This window comes from Cygnus atratus, chromosome 4 (assembly GCF_013377495.2).
Source record: "Cygnus atratus isolate AKBS03 ecotype Queensland, Australia chromosome 4, CAtr_DNAZoo_HiC_assembly, whole genome shotgun sequence".
In the NCBI taxonomy this organism is placed as follows: domain Eukaryota; kingdom Metazoa; phylum Chordata; class Aves; order Anseriformes; family Anatidae; genus Cygnus; species Cygnus atratus.
The window spans coordinates 6542265-6562961 of NC_066365.1; the positions used below are offsets into that span (position 1 = coordinate 6542265).

General features: G+C 38.8%; 1 protein-coding gene across 2 annotated transcripts in view; it reads right to left on the bottom strand.

Moving 5' to 3' along the window:
- Nucleotides 1–20697, bottom strand: part of NFKB1 (nuclear factor kappa B subunit 1) — a 58110-nt gene that overhangs the window by 12488 nt on the left and 24925 nt on the right. For both annotated transcript variants that reach the window (XM_035539742.2, XM_035539750.2), the window contains exons 6-14: nucleotides 13618–13766; nucleotides 11986–12149; nucleotides 10568–10726; nucleotides 8567–8671; nucleotides 6605–6696; nucleotides 5889–6027; nucleotides 3339–3461; nucleotides 2454–2549; nucleotides 1336–1530 (exon numbers count right to left, since the gene is read on the bottom strand). In XM_035539742.2, the coding sequence (XP_035395635.1) occupies nucleotides 1336–1530; nucleotides 2454–2549; nucleotides 3339–3461; nucleotides 5889–6027; nucleotides 6605–6696; nucleotides 8567–8671; nucleotides 10568–10726; nucleotides 11986–12149; nucleotides 13618–13766 (1222 nt within the window). The remainder of the gene's footprint in view (nucleotides 1–1335; nucleotides 1531–2453; nucleotides 2550–3338; nucleotides 3462–5888; nucleotides 6028–6604; nucleotides 6697–8566; nucleotides 8672–10567; nucleotides 10727–11985; nucleotides 12150–13617; nucleotides 13767–20697) is intronic.

The window sequence follows — 20697 nt, forward strand, 5'->3', positions numbered from 1 at the left end:
CATGGAGTCTGTTCTTCTGCATCTATTCTTTACGTAATCTGGAAACTGAAATTGTCTCCTTTCATGCAATTACAATAGATAAGGAAAAGAAATAGCCAGCTGCCTGCCTACAATGTACATTACTCAGGAACAACACTCTCTTTGGTGACTCCTAAAGTGAAATTATTTTACTTCACATATCAGCCAAAGATTTTGTTCTTTGAATCAGTCACAGGATTCATCACAACCAGAACCACAAGCAGCAAGTTCTTCACCTTTTCTCTAGAGCACCATCCGCTCCTCAGACCACAAGAAGCTACACCTTGGAGGTTTTTACAAATACAACCTATCTACTATGCAGCTCTGGTTTCCCAAGCCACAGTCTGCAGGGCTGTTAATAGCAAGTGTCACAGAGGACTGATACCCAAAAGATAACATGCTCTCTCCCTGACCAAGGACAGAACAACAGAAGTGGTCTAGATCACATCGCACTTGCTGAAAGCAAACAAAAAAAATCCTTACCACTCAATTCTTACCACTACCATGTCTCTCTAGTTCAATTGTTTTTTTTTTTTTGTTTTTTGTTTTTTTTGTTTGTTTTTTTTTAATGTGATGAGAAGCATGGTTACTCAAGGCCTTTAAAAAAGTGATTAGCAACTCTTTAGAAAAAATAGCCTGTAGACATGCAGGAAAAGGAAGTCTTACTGCCTGTGAAAGGGTGATTTGTAGTTTTCACTTATTTAAAATCTACTTCTAAACCATTCTTACTAACTACTCCTGCCTTCCTCCCCTTTTGTTTGCTGGTTTGATGCATAAAAGGTTTGCTACCAAACTGTTATTTTACTGTGTACTCGTTGCATGGAAACAAATACGGTTTACATTTTAAATTTAAACCTTTCATGCTACTTCGCATGCAATTTAACAGCAGAATTACAATGAAGAACTACACAGAAATCACACAGACATTCTTTATACTCATCCATTAAAGCCTATCAAACATCAAAAGCCAAGTCAACCAGTGAATAGTATTCCAAGTACTGCCACTGTTTTCAGTGAACCTCAGACAGTGTTATTACAATGCAGTGTTAAATATGCCCAGCAGGCTAAGCTATTTCATCTCCTTGCACGGCAAGCGGAAGCTCAGTTGGCCAGTGACAGTACAAAGCAAAGGTGTAGAACTATCTACCCAACTATGTGTGGGGAGGGACCTGAGATCTGGGGGAACTGTTTCCTCAAAGAAGAATTATCATATTTTGAAAACAGCAGCAGACGTTATGGAGTTTCCAGGCCTTTAACACGAGCTTTGCTCCCTATGGCAGTCTGATCTACCTTAAATATATTTACTTGTTCACTTACCTTGCCACCTGCAATCTGCTTCGTTTACTTCACCTCTACAGGATGAAGCATCCTCCTCCTTCTCCTCATTAACACCAGAGGTTCTGCACTCATTCCTCTCCATAGTTTCCATTTTCATGTCATGCACCATGTTGCATTTGTCACTTGGTTTATCAGACCTCTTCCTATCTTTTTCAGCTGTGCAATTTGACAGTCCTTCAAACATAAATTAATACCATTAGTGTTCAATACTACTGCTTTTTTATGCAAATGAAAGCTCAACTAGCCACAAACAAACCCTGAAGAACTGTGCATAAAATTTACTTTGATATAGGTGTTATCATTATACACTCATGAATCATAATACTCCAGATGCCAACTCACAGGGATGGATGGAGCAATGTAACTTGCTCTAAAGTGATTATGTCTTTGCCAGCCTCTGCTTTACAGATAAGTTTTTATATAACAACAACGGGAATACCTCTTCTCTGAAAGTACAACAATCCAAGTCTGAAATATTCCCAGAAAATCTACCAAAATAATCAGATATATTTTTGCCTTTCTGACAGCAAATTCATCCCTCAGAATTTAGAAATAACTACAGAATATTCAACAAGTAGATTTCATGTGGGTCTCTATTTTAGGAAGACAGGGACATCCTTATTATTAACTTAACCTTTCCATTGATTCTTATGTTATTTCTTCTGGCTACTGTGTAGCACCAGACACTGGCAACAAAGGAAGATACCTTTTATCTGGTCTAGTACTTGAGTCATCCCCTAATCAGCACATTCAAGCAAGAGAAAGGGCTGGTGCTTGAAGCGTACACTGAATATATAAAGCATGCTGAGGGGTTTTGGTGACTGCTTCTCAGGGGTTAGCAGTAAAAAGGAAAATGCACACAGTGTTTAAGGTGGACTTGAATACAACTGAAAAGAAGCAGAGCAATATAATGTATACAAGCCTCTGTGCTACCCGAGGTTTTACGAGTGGCTCTAGGGAAAAAGCTAACCTTCCACAGCACACTTAAGTTAAACATGCATCACAGCACATTGTTAAACATGCATAACCTCAGCTCATACTGTAAAAGAAAAAGACTGTCAAACTCAATTAAACTGTTGCAAGAACGACATCTTTACCGTTGCCATGTTTCATTCCAGCATTGGACTTTGTTGTGCCAGGGTGGAAATGCATCCCTCCAAAAGCTGAGTAACCGTACGAAGGATAACTGAACCCTAAAGAAAGGAAAAAGATTAAGAATTAATAGAATGACACCCTAAAACAATGAAAATGCAATCTAGAAGAGCACTGACACTAAAGAGATGAAATTTTATTTTTTACACATTTTGTGGTTTATTCCATCCATTTCAAACAGATTTTCCAAACTGAAGGTGCACTCTACCACCCCACTTCAAAAACCCAAAGAAATTCTAGATGGCTGACTAGTGACATTCTCAGTCCCCAAATCCGTAAGACCTCACACATGTAATATCGCTAGTACACCGCATTTAAAACTCAGCTGAAACCTCACAAGTTGTCTCCATGCTTGTAAATCACTGTGATTACAACAGATTTGTATTTTGGTGTTATGTTGTACATGTGCTGCTAGCAATGCATGTAACGATTTGAAAACTACTGCTCTGCACCCTTCTCTGAAAAAAGGGCTACTTGTAGTTCAGATGGCATTTGCTGATCTATAGCTCATCAGTGCTCTGCTGCAAGAAATCAAAGCATTGCTCTTATATCCTGCATCTCAGATATGCTCAGGTTTCAATAGATAGAGCACAGCAAGAAATTTACTATAAAGTATCTCGAATTTTATAATAATGCTTTGCAGTAACAGGGTTAACATGCTAAATTCCTCTAGGAATTACTCCTTTATACCAGGTATAAAGATAGGAGAGTCAGATCTCATCTCACTAGAAGTTGATGAATTCCTCATTTCATTTTTATAATCAGAATAATTATCTGCAGGCTCTCAAAGCAGAACCCCTTTCCCTCTTCCCCCCAAACCGCTGTCGTACCAGAGCCAGCACCGCCGCCTCCCCCGCCATACATGCCACCTCCTCCTGCACCGCTGCCTCCGCCGTAGCCATCTGAGAAGTTTGGCATGAGCTTCTGTCGTTTTCTTTGCACTTCTTCTTTATCTGCGTTTCAGGTGAGAAGGAACAGATGGAAAAAGGAGTCACTCCTTTTTAGGAGTGGCCATGCACAGAAAAGGATGAATATTCACAAATTACTAGTAAAAATTACTAGTTTATAAGGGAAAATGAGGAGTGCTGTAGAAGAGTAAACACACTTCTAGCCTCGAACAGAACAACCTTGTACATAATGGAGCAGTGAGAATCAAGCTATCGCCAAGTCCCCAGCCAGACTGACAGCATCATTCAGGCCCTCATGGCCTCTGCTATTCTGTCAGGTGCCTTATGCCTAGACTGGGAGGGACACGTGCAGAAATGTCCTGGGAGGCTCAGAGCTTCCTTCAACAGCAGCTCCTGTCCAGTGGCCTCCAAATTCTTCAATGACTAAGCGAAGTCATGAATCAGCACAAGTGCCTCGAACCAAATACTTACTCAAGAAAATTCATCTTTGCGGAATACAGGCACAGGTTCCTCCACTAAACAAATTCACTTCAGAAACAGACACTTACAAAAAAGGGTCAGCAAATCACAAGACACTTTGATCTCCAACAGCTCAGAGCACCTGCAGTGCCCTTTAAACTTTTGTTTAAGGTTAAGGATGGTGAGAAATGTTGAAAAGAATGTTTGATTGAAATGATTTACTTAAATTAACAGAAAGGCCAACAGAATAAAGACAGCTTATTTTCAGGCAGGATATAATACTGTCAAACCATGCGGAGCAGCAGTAGGCAAAAAAACTAAGAATTTTATCATGTAAGTAAAAAATAATCCTTAGATCTACTGGAAAGCAAAACACAAAGGTTTAGAAAAAGTATCCCAGTGACTGGGGAAAGTGAAAATGGCACGACAAGAACTATCTGTACAGGGATACAAAGATTACAAGGTTAAAACCCACTAAAACTGTTAAGAGAAGAACATACAAAACCACTTTCAATAAATGATCTATTAGTTTTCAACAAACATACAACAAAAAGAAATTACATGCACAGCCACATCAGTCAGTGCATCAAACTGGACAGCTGACTACATGGAACAGTACACTGAAAAGTAGAAGTGCATTGTTTCCAGGCATACATGATCTGTAAGTATGTATGCATGCATGCACCAGGCATACTCACACTGACGAGGAGAGAAAACTCTAGAGAGCAATCTAGTCAGAGAAACAAACAAAAAATCCACAGACACGTGTCTAAGTTCATGTGAACACTTGCAACAGGGGAAAAATACAGACCCTAAATGGTAATTTTATGATTAGATTGTATAGGGCATCCTAAAATGCACATAATATTGAATTAATTTTACTTGAGAGGTTCATAAAAAAAAGTTTGCTTCACATTTGGCAACTTTGTTCTGCAGTTAGACATTTCATCTCCGTGAAACTTGGGCAAGAGATTCCTTAAATCATTACTGATACAAGATCTTCTAGCTACTCTGGAAGATTTTGAAAAGGCATGCTTTCTGCTATTTTATTATAATAAGTGTAAAATAGATTCAGCTGTACAACTACCACCTCCCCTCTCCTCAGCTTAGTCCATTAGCACTGATGCACACATATTTCAGAGTTTGACAGGGTACTGATTTCAGCATGGCTCCAAATTAGGTACTGCGAACTTGCAAGATTAGGACTTAACAGCACAAACTGCATGCAGGTTAACTGTTAAGGAGATAGACTATTAGTGTAACAAAACACTAATTCTGACTGGGACCTCAAGGTATTTCCGTATCTTTAACATTATTAATATTTAAAAACATACTGATGCTGTCTTTCACATCAAACTCATTTGAAACGTAGAAGAGTTTTTAATGGGCACAGACTTGCTGGTTAGAGTTCTCACTAACAACTCAGGAGGCAGGTCTGATGCCAGCTGTTCTACCTCAGCTAGCTAACTAACATTTTACCCTAAGAGGTAACAGCACTTTCCCTACTCTTACAAAAAGGGTCTTGGGCTCATTAGGCAGTATAGGCAATTGGAAAATTCAAAAACATCAGAGAAATTGTGAGGCATGATGGTGAAAGGAGAGAACTGGAAAATATATACTTTTTCCACCAGATACCAACCAGTTTTTTGTTTAAGGTTTCAACTGAAAGTACTGACAGCAAAATGTCCTCAGATACTATTTTGCAGAAGCTCAGAGAAGAGAGTGCCATCTACTGTATGAACAGGCATATAGGAAACTTACCCAGAGTAAACCTCAGTAGAAAGACATAGATTTACTGCTTACCAGTCCAACAACAACAAAAACCAATAAGCCATAACAGAGGTAACAGTTTTCCTATTAGCTCTGCACAAAACAAGGCGGCAACTATCCTGTTTTCTAAAAATAATAACTACAAAAAATGTTTCACTCAACACATGTCCTATCCTATTAAAAGTATTCCTAGGGACCTTGCAGTTTCTGTTTCTGGGATACAAAGTGGGTTTAATGAATTACCTTTGATTTCCGGATAGTAAAGAAAAGGCTTTGGTTCACTTGTTTCCAGATCAGATTTCCGACGCAGTTGTACAAATACAGAGGCTGGCTTTGTGATGTTGACATCTCGATACTTGGGTGTTTTAAACACAATAGCAAACTGTGAAGGAAACAATGATAAGCGCATTTGTCACGGACAGTGGTTTTTGGCAACTCTGCATGTACATTTGTGTTATTTTTGTGGGAGTTGGTTCATTACTAGGGAGTCAAAAATTTGCGAAAGGCTGCTACCACAACAAACTTCCATTTTAGTTATCAGCTGTACCTTTGAGTTAGAGTCCTAAAGTCTTTTGTGAAAGACAGAACCACCAGGAATCACCCTGCCATGTATGTTAGTACCACACTGCTTCTCCCCTCATCGTTGAGCATCTACTCTGTGGCTTTCTCAACATCCTCATAGTAGCTGTGAGAGTTTTCTATATATCCTATCCCAATTCGCACTGGTGTATGTTTAAAGCAAGTGATCTCCCTCCTGATTTCCTAGAGCTACATTCCTAACTTAGATCTTAAAGAACAGTTAAGATTCTATTATTATTAGGAAGTAGCCAACAAAAGACAGGGACTGAAGAGGTTAGTATGGGATATACAGGTTCTCACCTAATTTTCTAATTTTAATATAATCCTGGTTTCTTAAGATCGGAAAACCATTAACAAATGGCAAATGCTCTGTTACTTACCTGCCTATGTACATCTGTAGGAGAAAAGTCTCCAAAGCCTTCCCACATACCACCATTCTCATCCTCCTCATAGAAACGTATTTGAATATCATCTGCCAAGAGTGAAAGAAACAATAACTTTGGGATGTTTGTGCATTCGTTTAACCTTTGGCTAAGTTTATTTCAGATAAAAATCAACACGGTTACTTTTTAACCGGGTGATAATATTACATGAATAATGCATGAATCATCGTTATCCATGTTATGAAAACAACATAGATAACCCATTTCTGACATCAATTTTAGATCAGCCTGATTCTAATGACTTGACTGATGTTGCTCTCTGTTTCCTGAGCAGTAAAAGGAGAATTAGGTTCACTACCTCTTCCTATTCTAGGGCTAGCAAACATTCCAGAGGAGCTCTATTTGGAACAAGCGTGTAGGGAGGGGAGAACTTGAAGCGTGAACTGTAGAAACCACCCCCTCTCCTCCAGCAGTTTCAGTTCAAAAAACTGTAGCAAAACCCGAAGTGCCACAGTTCAAGTTCCGCTTGCTGCTGGCAGAGCGCCATTCGGAGCTGCGGCTCAGTGAGACGGCAGAGGTGTGAGCGAGCAGCTTGTCAACAGCGATCCCTCACCCCCCAAACACAGCACAGGCCACGCCATAAACATGAGATTTGGCTTCTGCTCCTCTAAACAACTTTTCTTTCGTTCTCTATTTGGTTACTTATTTATATATTTTTAGGAGAGCTTGGGAAATACCACGCTTGTATATTCCTTCCCCAGCACCTCTGAGAAGAAACAATAGCAAAACTATTTCCTCGTGGGGTGACTGAAGCAGGACATGCTTTTGGAGCAGGCTGACTGCTTCCTCTGATCCACCACCTGCTAGTCTCAAGATTGCGAACCACCACTTCCAGTCCTGCTGTCCTGCATGCTCAAGTTCCTTCAGGCAGGAGGTTTCTGAGAGCAGTGAGGTCAGGGGAAACCCCACTAGGGCTGAGGGGAAACCCCACCTCGGGGCTTCCACTGAGTCAGACTTTTATTTATTTATTTTGTGCACAAGATTTATGTTTCATCTCAGTTCTCCTGAAAGCAGAGGGTATACACACTACTGAAGAAAACAGTTTTTTCAAAGCCCCCAAAGTGCTCTCTCTTTCCTGATAAACTGGTAGAAGAACATGGCAAGGAAGAGAGGTAGAAGAGGATAGCCTGCATTAATGGAAAACAGCAACATGATTTTAACAACATGAGCAGAGACTCATTGCAAACAGGTGAGAACTGGGCACTTGCTCTGCCATCCAATCTATGCCAGGGAGTCCCAGGTATCACCTATAGCTGAAAAATGCAAAGGATTTACCCCACTCCTTGTTTATTTTTTTCTTTTTAGTTCAGCCCAAATACTACAAACAACCACATAAACCATTAAGAGCCCAATCCTGACACATTCATAGCCACGAGCAGAAATTACTAAAACAAGTGTGTAAGAAGTATCAGTTTACCCTGAGTAATCTCTACCATTAGCATATACACAAAAATGAAGTTATTAGCAGCAGCACTGAAAACATTCAGTTCCCATTGGTGATTAATACTGAATGCTCATACTTACCCTTTATAGTCAGAAACTTAATAATAAATCAGAAACTTTAGAATAATTCAGAGCAGGTGTGAGATAATGGAATCAAAGATCACCCAGAACCCATTACCCAAAAAAAAATAAAAATAGAACATGGGAAGGGCAGAAATTTGAGAAGAACAAAGTTGATCATGTGGTCTCTGGGGAGGCAACATACACTGAATTTGCTTTGCAAGCCTATTTTGATTTATTCATTTTCTGGACTGCTGGCCTGGCTTCCAGAAAGGCTGAGCACTTACACATCCTGCTGCGCTATCAGAACAGGAGAACAGTAAGACAGCCCAGCAGGCCTCACGTGTTACTCCGGATGAACCCCCTGGTGTGCCTTACAATACCCAGGACACTTACCTTTCTGAACCTTGTCACAGAGAAGGTAAATCTCTTCCCCTCCTGTTACACACCCTGCTGTTCTGTCCATTCTTACAATTTTTAAGTTGGAGGCATTGGGAGCTTCTATTGAAAGGAAAAGATTTTAAAAATGTTTAACTTCACGACAATTCTAGATTACATAAAGTAAAAATAAAAATACACAAATGCAACAGAAAGACAAGCCACCAATTCAACCCACTTAAATTTGTCTATGACTTTTAAAAAGGATGAATCAACAGTTTTTCATCTTACGGGTGTAATCTTGTGTGCTCTAAGCTCTGAGTGAACTGTTAACTATAAAATAAGGCCCTGGCCATTCCAGGACAATTACAGCACTAGTACAGAAACAGAGCAGTGAACTGCATCCTGCATTAGCACTAACTTTATGACAAGAGGGCATTACAAGAGAACATTTTCTTTCCTGTTTTCTTTGCAATGTGACACTGCTGAAGGCTGTTACCTTTAAGTCACTAGGTTAATGCAATATGCAATGCTTGCTCTGCACTGTGGCTTACTTGAAAGCAACCTCAGTCCCTGACCAACATACCAGACTGCGATCAAAAAGCTCACCTCCACAGATCTTAGCAGAGGCATCAATGGACACCTATGTGTTCTTGAGATAGAGCTATCATCTGATAATTAAATCACGTGTGATGGACAATTATGCGACAAATTGTGTCCTCTCTGTGGAAAAGACTTGGATGGTTCAAAAAAGGACATTAGAAAAAAAAAAAAAAAAAGGAAAAATCTTTTGGAATCAACAGATAAGAGGTCACCTTGGGAGCTAAAAATCTAGCAAATGAAAGCTATGTAGTAACTTAAACAGCAGAAGCATGCATATTTTCCCTTTCTATTATTCTCCTTAGCTGGAGTCAAAATTTTGATGGTCAGATTTGTAAGGATAGGATAACTTCAATAGTTTTTCTATACGGCTTGATAAATGCTCTGCCTCTGTTGATGCTTTGTCCTCCTCTTCCTCTTTGCTTTACCAATGCTCGCTATCATTATGTACTTAAGAGTAAGAAGACAAATGGAATCTGTAATGGTTAATATTGAAAATCAGTATTCCTTAAAGACACTATTAGGCAAATCACCTCAACCTGCAGATGAAAAAACAGTCTTCTCATCCAGAAAATAAGGGACACATGTGCCATACGAGTATCAGACATCATGTTTTCTCACACAGTGAACAAACACAAAGTAGGCCTGCATTCTCCACCTAATAGCAGGCAACACTCTACAGAAGCTTTAGAACAGCTGCATTTACTACCTTTTCATCCAGACTCTGTCCATATAAATTGATGACCATTGGACAAAGAAAGAAAATGGTACTTTTTCTGACTCATTGAATAATGATTATCAGGAACGTGGCAACCCACAGGTACAGGGAGGAAAACTCAGGCAGCAGAAAGGGTTCAGATGAAATGAGTAAGTATAATCCAAAGGCACAAGGAGAAACAAAGTGAAAAGATTCACTTAGAGAAGGGGCAAATAGAGAGATGTAACACAAGTATAAAAATACTGACAGGTCCAGAGGAAATAAATGGATCAAAAACTCTGGTTGTTTTAGTCTCAGAAAACAAGGGCAAGCAGATGGCCAGCAAAACTGAAAAGTGTGTAATTCTCAAGAAAGACTGAAGTAAAGTTAAGTTTTTCCTCACATCTTATGTGACAAGGCTTTGCCACAGACAGCAACTGAAAATAAGAAGACAAGTCTGCAAAATTCAAACACAATATAGGAAGAATTTACAGAATCCTCACAATACAGATGGCAGGATTAAACATGCTAACAGCAAAATAAAAACTTCCTTTAGGGCTTACATCAATATCTATTAACAACAGAATGATACCATGTGTACTTGGATAGACATGGGGCCAATATCCATGGGCTACCTAGCTATAGCAGTATCTACATACCATTTTCGTATGTAAAAAAGCTTGCCCCTTATTGAAAAGGTAATTAAAGCCAAATACACTTACTGCTGTCATATATTGCATCTGATATAACAGGATCAAGTTTCCGTGTGAAACTGCCATTGCTGTCGGGGAGAAAGGCTGTAAACATAAGACGCACCACACTGAGATCCATTTCTTTAGTCTGCTGTACTGCTGCCTGACGAATAATTTCTCTTTCTCGTTCTGGAACCAACAAATAGTACACACGAATTAACACAAAGGGTGGGGGACTGTGCATTTTCCAAACATTACTATCAAAAAGCACCAATAGCAAGGAAACATTTTCATTTAGTATCCATCGGTTTCTATCTTTTTATTCAGAGAGGAGGAGCTGTTCACAATATACTGTATTCATCTTGCAGTTTGTGAGTAAGATATTATTTAAGATAAGGTATATAATTAAGAGACATACAGAAAATGACTATTTTCTGCTCTCAGTTTAAAAAGGTTGTGAAAAGGACAGAGGCTGCCCCTAAGGACATTTGAATGCCAGGTATTAAAGCGATAAAGAGTAGGCTGGCCCCTTTATATGATTCCTGAAAGCAATGTAGACCACAGGTTTTACAGGGAGCACAGCTGAACTAAACAGGTACCCTCAAAGAAAGTCCCCATGGTTACTTAGGGATATTCTGTGTCCAGTTCTGGGCTTCCTGATACAAAAAAGACAGGGATCTCCTGGAAAGAGTCCAGCGGAGGGCCACAAAGATGATATGTGGCCTGGAGCATCTTCCCTATGAAGAAAGGCTGAGAGACCTGGGTCTGTTCAGCCTGGAGAAAAGACGACTGAGAGGGGATCTTATCAATGTTTATAAATACCTGAAGCGTGGGAGACAGAGGGATTTGGCCAACCTCTTTTCAGTGGTTTGTGGGGAAAGGACAAGGGGTAATGGCCACAAAACTGAGCCCAGGAAGTTGCGCACCAACATGCGAAAGAACTTCTTCATGGTGAGGGTGACGGAGCACTGGAACAGGCTGCCCAGGGAGGTTGTGGAGTCTCCTTCTCTAGAGATATTCAGGGCCCGTCTGGACGCCTACCTGGGCAGCCTGCTTTAAGGAACCTGCTTTGGCAGGGGGGTTGGACCCGATGATCTTTCGAGGTCCCTTCCAACCCCTACAATTCGGTGATTCTGTGATATCATGTCTCACAGCGATAACACAAAATGACTCTAGTTATAAGCTTACTAAACAGGATAAGAGCAATGAAATATAGGCGTCGAGGAGGGTACAGGCAGCTACGGAAGAAATTTGTTCTGTACTCATGTGCGTGTTAACAACAAAAACTTTCAGATTTCCTAAAACACAGCAACAATACACAACAAGCACATAGCCATAGGCTGTTTTCCTACCCAGGACCTTTTTCTGGCTAAGAATCTGCATTTTCAGAAGCCAAGTCTGTTTTTTAGTAAAAGACCTATTAAAATCAGGCCACCATTTCCACATACCAGTTAGCTGTCTGTCTCCACATCCTTCTGCCTGCAGATAGCCAAGTTCAGGATGCACCAAGAGTCCTGGGTTGTATCCTTTTTTGCAAGCATCTATCATGCGTGTTTCCAGAGTTTCAAACACCTTCTTCTTTGTGACATGAAGTATTCCAAGGTTTGCAAACCTGACAAATTTTGATTGAGAGAAATATTTTCTTAATGTCTTATGCCAAACCTGCAGCAGGCAGTCTCTCTTACCAGAGAAAGCTGCTCCGCTGAACTCCAGCTTGAAAATTTCAGCCAACCTTAAAAAGCATGTAAAACGTGTACCACCATATGGCAATGATCATATGGCTGCACAGGACTTTCCCATGGCGTAAGAGGTAATCTATTAGTTTTCAGACTTACACTGTGGAAGCAACTAAGAAAACCTTTGAAAATCTGCTCGTCACACTTTGTTTGCTCTGTCATTAATATGTAATTTTATGGCTGTTACGCAAAGCAAGCAATTGATCAGAAGAAGTTCGGTCAGTTCAAACTGACTTAGAGAGCAAGCTAAAAACAGTGTAAGTTTTCCAAAGAAAATGTTTTAGGCTGGGCTATGGGCTTTCAGCGAGACACTTCAGGTATCTCTGAATGAAAATTTCCATAATACAAAATATGCTTTTGTAAAAATCTCCTGGCACATTCAAAAATCAATTAGATCTGGAAGTATGAAAACAAGACAATAACTCAATTTTCATATGGGTCAATTGAGGATACGAAAGCTGTTTCTAAACATCTGATGAAAAACAAGACAGGTTAGGAAATGAGCCAAACTTTTCAAGATGAAAAGGAGCATTTCAAATAAAGCTATTTAAATTGCCGTGCTTGGTAAAGTTAGTGCACTGGGCTTGGACATCAAAAGTTACAGTTTAAAAGAATCTCTCTCTCCCAACCTCCTCAGCTTTTTAAACTTCTTCTTCTTCACCAACAAAGACATTCTTGAGATCACAGAACTAAAACTCACAGCCAGCATGAAACCTGATCTAAGCCTGAAAACGTAGACAGGAGCCTGAGTTCCATTTACTGATATAAACAATTACTCTTTTAAATTAAACAAGAACAGACCAACTACAATTTCACTATAATCTTACTGCTTTAAACTTAAAAAGTTTGACTCGTTTAGTATTTTCATGTTTATACCTGTCTTGCATTAATTTCAAATTTACTAACTTCATTTTCTTAATGCTTTTCTCTTCGCTATATTCCTATTGGTGTATTTCAGTGATGGTAAAATATTGATCAAAAAGGTAATGAAAACTTTTCTTCAGTAACATTACAGTCCGGTCTTTCCGAACAAACCTACTTAACGTTTTAAAGAATGAGCTTGCAGTACAAATTTGGATTGCACATCGAGAGACCAAAATTCTACAAATTCTAACTGAAAATTATTTGCTCTAATCTATTTGGTCTGCCTAGGCCATATTCTAAAGAGGTAAAACAGAAACCTAGTCTATTTTTCTGTTTAACATCCAAAGCACACATTAGAGCATGAAGACTAGCACTCCACTTAGCTGCTTATTAGTAAAAATTTTGTATTGCTTCTTATAGTGTTTCTAATTGATTCTCTCTACCTTAGTTCAGTTTTACAAATATATTTGACAGACTTACCCTACAACCATATCTTTAGGTCCTGCATTAACTGTGCATACTCCATCTTCACAAAATTTACCCACCAAGCTGTGAGCATGCAAGTGGACATATTTCCCGTTAGTAACTAACTGGACAATTACTTTTGCAGGTCCAACATAATTGCAAATCTGTAAATAAAGATAAAATTGTTATTATTTTTTTTAAAGATGGAACAAGCAATGATTCCAGTTGAGTGTTTTCTGTCAGCTAAGTACAATCAAGCTTACACAGGAGAAATGTGAATGTGTCTTCTCATGAATTCCAAGTGACAAAATAACAGCAACAGATCATCACAAAGTCAACACTTTTTTAGTAATTCAAGTTAACGTACAAATGGCAGCAGTGGTGACAAAAAAGTTAAGAAATAAAACAAATGTAAGGGAGAGCGACCTATTTCCCAAATCATGAACACCAGTTTCACTTTCTAGCCAGTTATGCTACATTGCTCTCCTTAAACTTCAATTAGTACATTAAATTCACAATAGACATTGTTAGTCAGTTATGATAAACTGAGTGCCTTAGGAGGCACTCTGGAGGACTATGAAGCTTTTTTCCTTCATTATAGTTTCTAATCATCATACATTTTTAATAGCTTTTAAAATTGTGATGTCAAGTAATGCTTCAAAAAAACCCCTAAAATTACTAACAATATATCATTTTGGTAAGTTAGTTGCTTTACATATATTATTCAAACATTATTTTCTTTCCTCATAAGTAATACTCTTCAACTCGGTTATCGGTTATGCATCATTTTCAAATTATGCCAAATATAAAATTATCTCACTTTAAAAAAGCAAACATTACCTTCCCTTCCAATTCACTTAATTAACCCTTTTATCAATGTTGTTTTTTTCCCTCCTCTTCTAATTTTTCTTCTAATGTGCCCGAGGCAAAGTTCTTTGTATTACAGCAGCTTATAGATCTAATCAACCAAGGTATTAAAGGATCACGATAAACATTAAAGTGATGAATTGGTGATGAACTGAATACTTAAGGTTATATTGTTGATAAAATGCAGATAACCGGGGATTGCCACGATTTCACCACATTATTAAGTCCTGCCACCTTTCCTTCACTCCACTTAACCCCTCTCTTGAATCCCTTCCATCATAGTTGAAACACTCTGCATACATACAACGTGTGCCTTCACCGTCTTCCTATTCGCTGCTAAAAGCAAAAAAAAAAAAAAAAACACCACCCAAACTATGAAAAAGGTGTTCCAGGAGGAACAGGTGTGCAAAGGCATTCTCATTACTCACTGCCTGCAAGGTAACTGTATAATACTGTATTAATGTGGATTTTGCAAGTGTTGCTTTCTGAAATATGAAACACAGGGTACTCATGCTTTCTCCTGTTCCCAAATTGTAACCTCTCCTGGACTGAAACTGTACAAACACACTGAATTATCACTCCTTCACCATTTACCCATTTATCAGCAGTGAGAAAATGCAAGGATCCCTGTGCAACTTTCACAAAGTGATGTGAAAATAAAAATGATTATGTTTTATGCCACATATCACCTTCATTACTACAATTAAGGCTGAGAGAGGAGCTTTTTAAAAAATATTTTCTTTTCTTCCCTCACTAAACAAGCCTCTCCCTGCTATAAAGTTCCCAGCACATCTATAGTGTTATATTCATTATGAGTAACACGCATGTTCTTGTATCACATCAGAAAAGTTCAAGACAATCCTTCATCAGCTGTAGAAACCACAGTGAAACTGTAGGTAGGACTGCTGCACGTCAAGGACTTTCCAGCCTCTGAAAGCAGAACATATAACTGCAGTGGTAACCAGATTGCAATCTCCCCCTGTTACTCAGCTCAGCATGATCTTTGTAGTCTCTCTCAGGGGAAAAACAAAAGAGTTCTTAAAACGTAATACCTTATATAGGTCATTAGACAAGAAAGGACTATTTTCGTCATCTAGTCTGACATCCTATGCTGCAGAGGCTATAGGATGTCCTTGAATTGTTTCCTACCTGTATGTCTTACAGACAGTATTTCCTACTTGATTTTGAGATATCCAGATTATCTCAGTGGCCAACAAAATAGTCCCATTGGTTAACCAGCCTTATATAACATAAACTAAGCCTGAAATCATTTTTGGGTCCTTGAATCATTGATACCACAACTTCAGAATAACCTATTTTTTTTCTGCTATTAAGATATACAAATAACTATCACCTTTTCCTTCATGTAAAGGTGTTAGAAGGTAGAGAGTATATTACAGTGATGAATACCCATACAGAAACCCAATGATTATGGTGTTGACAGGAAAACACATACACAATATGAGGAGACAGCGTTTGGGAGCTGTATCACTCGAAATCAGACCTGTGATCTGAAAAACTAGCTACTGAACACCAAATTAAAGATTGGGGAAAAAAAAGAAAATAAGGAGTTCCTGGGAAGAGCATAGCTGTAATACTTGATTACATCCTGTACTGAAGCAGCATTCAATTGATCTAATCTGATAAAGTTAAAATGCTGCAGGCTCACATTTATCTGCTGTTCCTGTTTGAGAGAGATTTGTCTGAGAGATTAAGAGGACCCTGTGAACTTGAAATTGAGTCAATTTCAAAACAAGAGTTGAAAGGTTTTTCAGTTATTTCACATCTTCCTGAGATCCAGACCCCAAACAGTTTTTTATACTTTCTAAAACTTAAAAAAAACTTGTAGAAAAACATTTTTCTACTTGAAAGATGTTTTTTTGAGTTACTCATACAAGCAAGAAGTGAAACCAAGCAGTTAACTAAAGAAAGCAAATGATGGAAAGGACCATGTCAAACATACAAAACCAGCAATGATAAAAATATCTATTTCTCTTTCTAATCACTTTGTTATAGCAGCTACATCCCCAATCCTGCCTGACATTTTGAGTATGACCAGTGCTGCCTTAAATACTCACACACAAAAAGTGTTCCACAGATGAGGCATCACTCACCCTTCATAAATGCCATGTTTTCAGAGAACAGCATTATTTTTTTTTTCAGTTGCCAGTTTAAGACAAGACATTTCAGGCTTGGTAGGAACTGTTTAGGCAACTGAATACTTACATAGACCCAAGACCTTTAGGCCACCTAAGAACAAGCAATGTAAAGTAACTTAAATCAATGGGAGTTGTAGATCTTTTGATCCTCTGAATCTGAGGTCGCTCTTACACCAAAAATACAGACTTTGGTGCACTGCCTTAGGAGCCCAAGTACAGGGCCCCAGTACTCCATATTCAGCCAAACCAGCCATGGCAGTAAAAAGCACAAATCTCCCTGAATTTAGCTTCGGTTGAATTGGTTCAGTGCAGGTTTTCAAGAGGCATTAAAGATTTATAATAAAAAATCTGCTCGTTTTTGACTAGTGATTATTTCTTTTCTTGGCCGTTGACTGAATTAATCTTTAATCCGTAATCAGTGATCTATCACTCCACTACTTAATTCCTATAGGGAAAAAAAGCAAGTATGTTGCTCCTCTCTTCAACAAGAAAGTTCATCAACTAAATAACTTGCCTAATTTTCCAGATTTTCCTCCTGAACTTGAAGTAGGTGCTGAAATCCCCCTGATTTCAATAAAAAAACCTTATCTCCAAATTGAGGCATAATTTAGGATATAGCCCAAGGACATGTCTGGATGGGCAGTGCTCCTGTTTGGGCGCCTGGGCTCGGGACTGCCTAACTGGTACTCAGCTTTGATTCACAAGCTGAACCGCACTATGTCCAGACTCATCGGCAGAGAGACAGCACTCATTAGCTTGGGCACATCTCTGAGCAGTAGTGGTTACCCAGCCTCTGGGCTGGAACTCATTTACATCCAGCTCACAGAATAGGCAACGTGAATTTGTTTGCAGCCACCCATGTAGATTTGCCCCCAAGGAGATGAAAACTCAGGACATTTCCTTCACACCGCTATTTTCAGCAAATTATTTTCACACCCAAAACTGGATCAAGCACTTCAGTGTCAAACATGAATACACTAACATCAGTATGCAAGATCAGGACATACATAGTAAATGTGTAACAAGGTGAGTGGAAATCTTCTATGGAAGTTGTCTGGCAGTTTTCCAAATGCATAAAAACAAGCAACTTATTCAGTGAGCTGGTGATAATATCAGACAATCCAGTTTTGTTCTTTTGGTGGTTCTTTTTTTTTGTTGTTGTTGTTGTTCTAAAACTCTTTAGAGAGCTTTGGGAGAGCAAATCTGTTGTTATTTGGATATAGAATAACTATATCCAACTACAGAAATACAACTGTCTTTTACCTGGACAACAAGCATATTATGAGGAAACAGCTCAAAAGCTTCAATTTCAGCTGTTCTAAATGGTATTTTAGATAGACTCAATTTTCTAGTGTTACTTTCATCAAGCAGACGGAAATGAAATTTAAACCGGAGAATTTTAGGTAGCTTGCCATGAAACCTTCCTTCATTATAGTATGTTCAATATCTGCAGCTCCTCTGTGAAGTTATATAAAATCCACTAAATCCTCTAAAAACACAACATGTTTTGTACGTAACATTAAGATTACTATTAGCAAAGATGGCAGTAAACAAAGGAATACAAGGCCCTAAAGTATGAAGTTGAATGAATCCTATTTTTGATATTACAGGAAATATACTACTGGTAAGTGGACTCCATTTGCTATGACTGTGCTACTGTGCTGTTAAAACAAGAGTTTTTAAATCAATTCCAAGTTGCCAGCCAGTACAGATTTGTCTCAAGTACAAAGACTCGCTGGCACCGTAGAACTGCTGCACTAACTCCTGGTGTATACCATCTCCTAATATGCTCTACAGGAGGTGGTTAAATATGTAATTAACTAACAAAACATCTTGCTTAGAAACATGGCAAAGTCTTCAGCACTTGAAATGAAAGACACATCTTTATGCTTTCCAGCTCAGCTGGAAGTTAGGGAGTAGGTGCAGGAAAAAAAAGGGTGAGGTTCAATAGTCCACATTATGCAAGAAGTCATATCAGATACATGTTTTTCTTCAGGCTTTTAACCCATAATACTAACAAAAGTGGGTAGGGAGACTGCAGTGCTTTTTAGTGCACTGAAGACATGTATTTTCAGAACATCCCATGGCGGCTACTGGTAAATTGCATCAGCTTCCTGTGCAGAGTTGGCCAAGCACAAGAGAGACCCTGGTGCGAGCTGCACTGACCACCCACCCCATGGCCAAGGTTTAAAGATCTGTCACAAAGCCTCCTTTTTACAGAACAGCCAATGCTCACACTACTGCCCTTTTGCATCACCATGATCAACAAATGGAGGTTTATGGTGAAAGCCTTGACATAACTGTAAAAATAAAATAAAATACAGTAATCTTCAACTGTGCTTGTCTCATTTACAACAAGGTGAGCACCCTTTGACAAAACACAGGAGAGACTTACAGGAAAAGGTGTGAAACGGTTCTGTCTTTACTGGCACCACTTGAATCGAGAACAAGCACTAACAAGCAATGGCCTTGAGGAATTTACTTGTTGTGTTCCTTTGCCAGCCTCTCCCAGCAGGTGTTGCCATGTGGGGATTTGTACTAGAAAAAAACCAGATGCGCACAGTAGGACGAGAGGAAGGGAGGGGAAGGGACACGTGTGTGTTGGGGGAGCTTTAGATGAAATTAAAATCTGATGATCAATGAAACCAGGTTTGATGGAAAGCCAAAGAACATTTTGCTTTCTAGTTTTTCCACAGAGAAATTCCATTCCCTATAGAACTTCTCATTGCTTATCTCGTTATGCTATTTTGTGTCCCATCACACCTTTGGGAAATACAATAACATAACAAGTATCATCAATAACAACTGATAATTATTTGTATTAATCATCAGTACAAATAGAATTGGAATCCAAGGATCTGGCTCAACTGAGGTACATTCTTTTTATTTGAACATACCAGTAAAATTTTATTCAATGGTTCATCATTATCGTCACAATAGGAAAGGGAAAAGCAAGTAGATTCTTTGCCTGGGCTGGCAATTTTTCTTAACAGTTTTGCAAGGCTACATGAAATCAGCTTTTTCAGCCTCTTCTCAATTTGCCAGACTAACACCCCCTAGGCTAACTCAGCCAATGCTGATTATTTTCCATTGAGTCATGCTCATACTGATTCATTATGGACATGCAACTGTTCCAAACTCTACTCTTTCTCAAGAACTGCAAAAGAACTACATGCATACAACAGGGAAAGTTAATGAGTGGCACACATCAAGGCCTAGTCCAGATGCTAACTGCTTGCCACCCTTCCATTCCCTTATCTCCCTGTAATGGAGTAAAATACAACACCAGAATTAAAAAATATTAACCCTGCTCCTCATGAGACAATCTCTAGCGCAGTAAGTTCATCAAAGACATAACACAGCGACAAGACAGAGTTCATTAAGTTCAAAAAAATGCAGAAAACACGGTGCGTCTTTTCCCCACTTCTGTGCAGAAAGAATTTGCTGCAAGAACCTTAGGCAAAGAAAGTTCATCCCTAATCCTAGAATGATTAATCATCACTGTTATAATCTTCATATTGTGCTAGCACAGAATGCTTCTTTGATTAACATGCTTGAATTATTCCTGGAATAAAAGAAAGAGATTCAGCGAACTCCTGAACATAATGCTACTCCTGTTAAAATGACAAAATTTCTGTTGATTTTAAAGTAATCTGGATGAAGTCCTTAAGAACTTAAGGACTCAATACTCTAGAGTAAGGAGTAATATGAATAGAAAAAGGAGGAAAACTTGGTAAATAGCATTTTAGACTGAACTGGAATAAGTGACTGGACTCTAGCATTACGCTGGTAGTGGTGTAACTGACCATCTTAGGCCTTACATTATACTAAAACACTACCTTTCAGAAGAGCTCCATTGGTGTGCACAAGGACAGTGAGGTGGTAGATGTAGGAAAGCTTACTGCTTAACTGCTAGCAAATAAGTATGGTGCCAAAGTATCTCCACAAATCTGAAAACTACTTGCTTTTTAAAATCAATTTCACTTTTAAAGTGGGAATTGAAGTGCAGCCAGTCAGAGTAATTTCATAAAAAAGTGTGATGATTTGCAGTAAGGTCCTACATGCACTT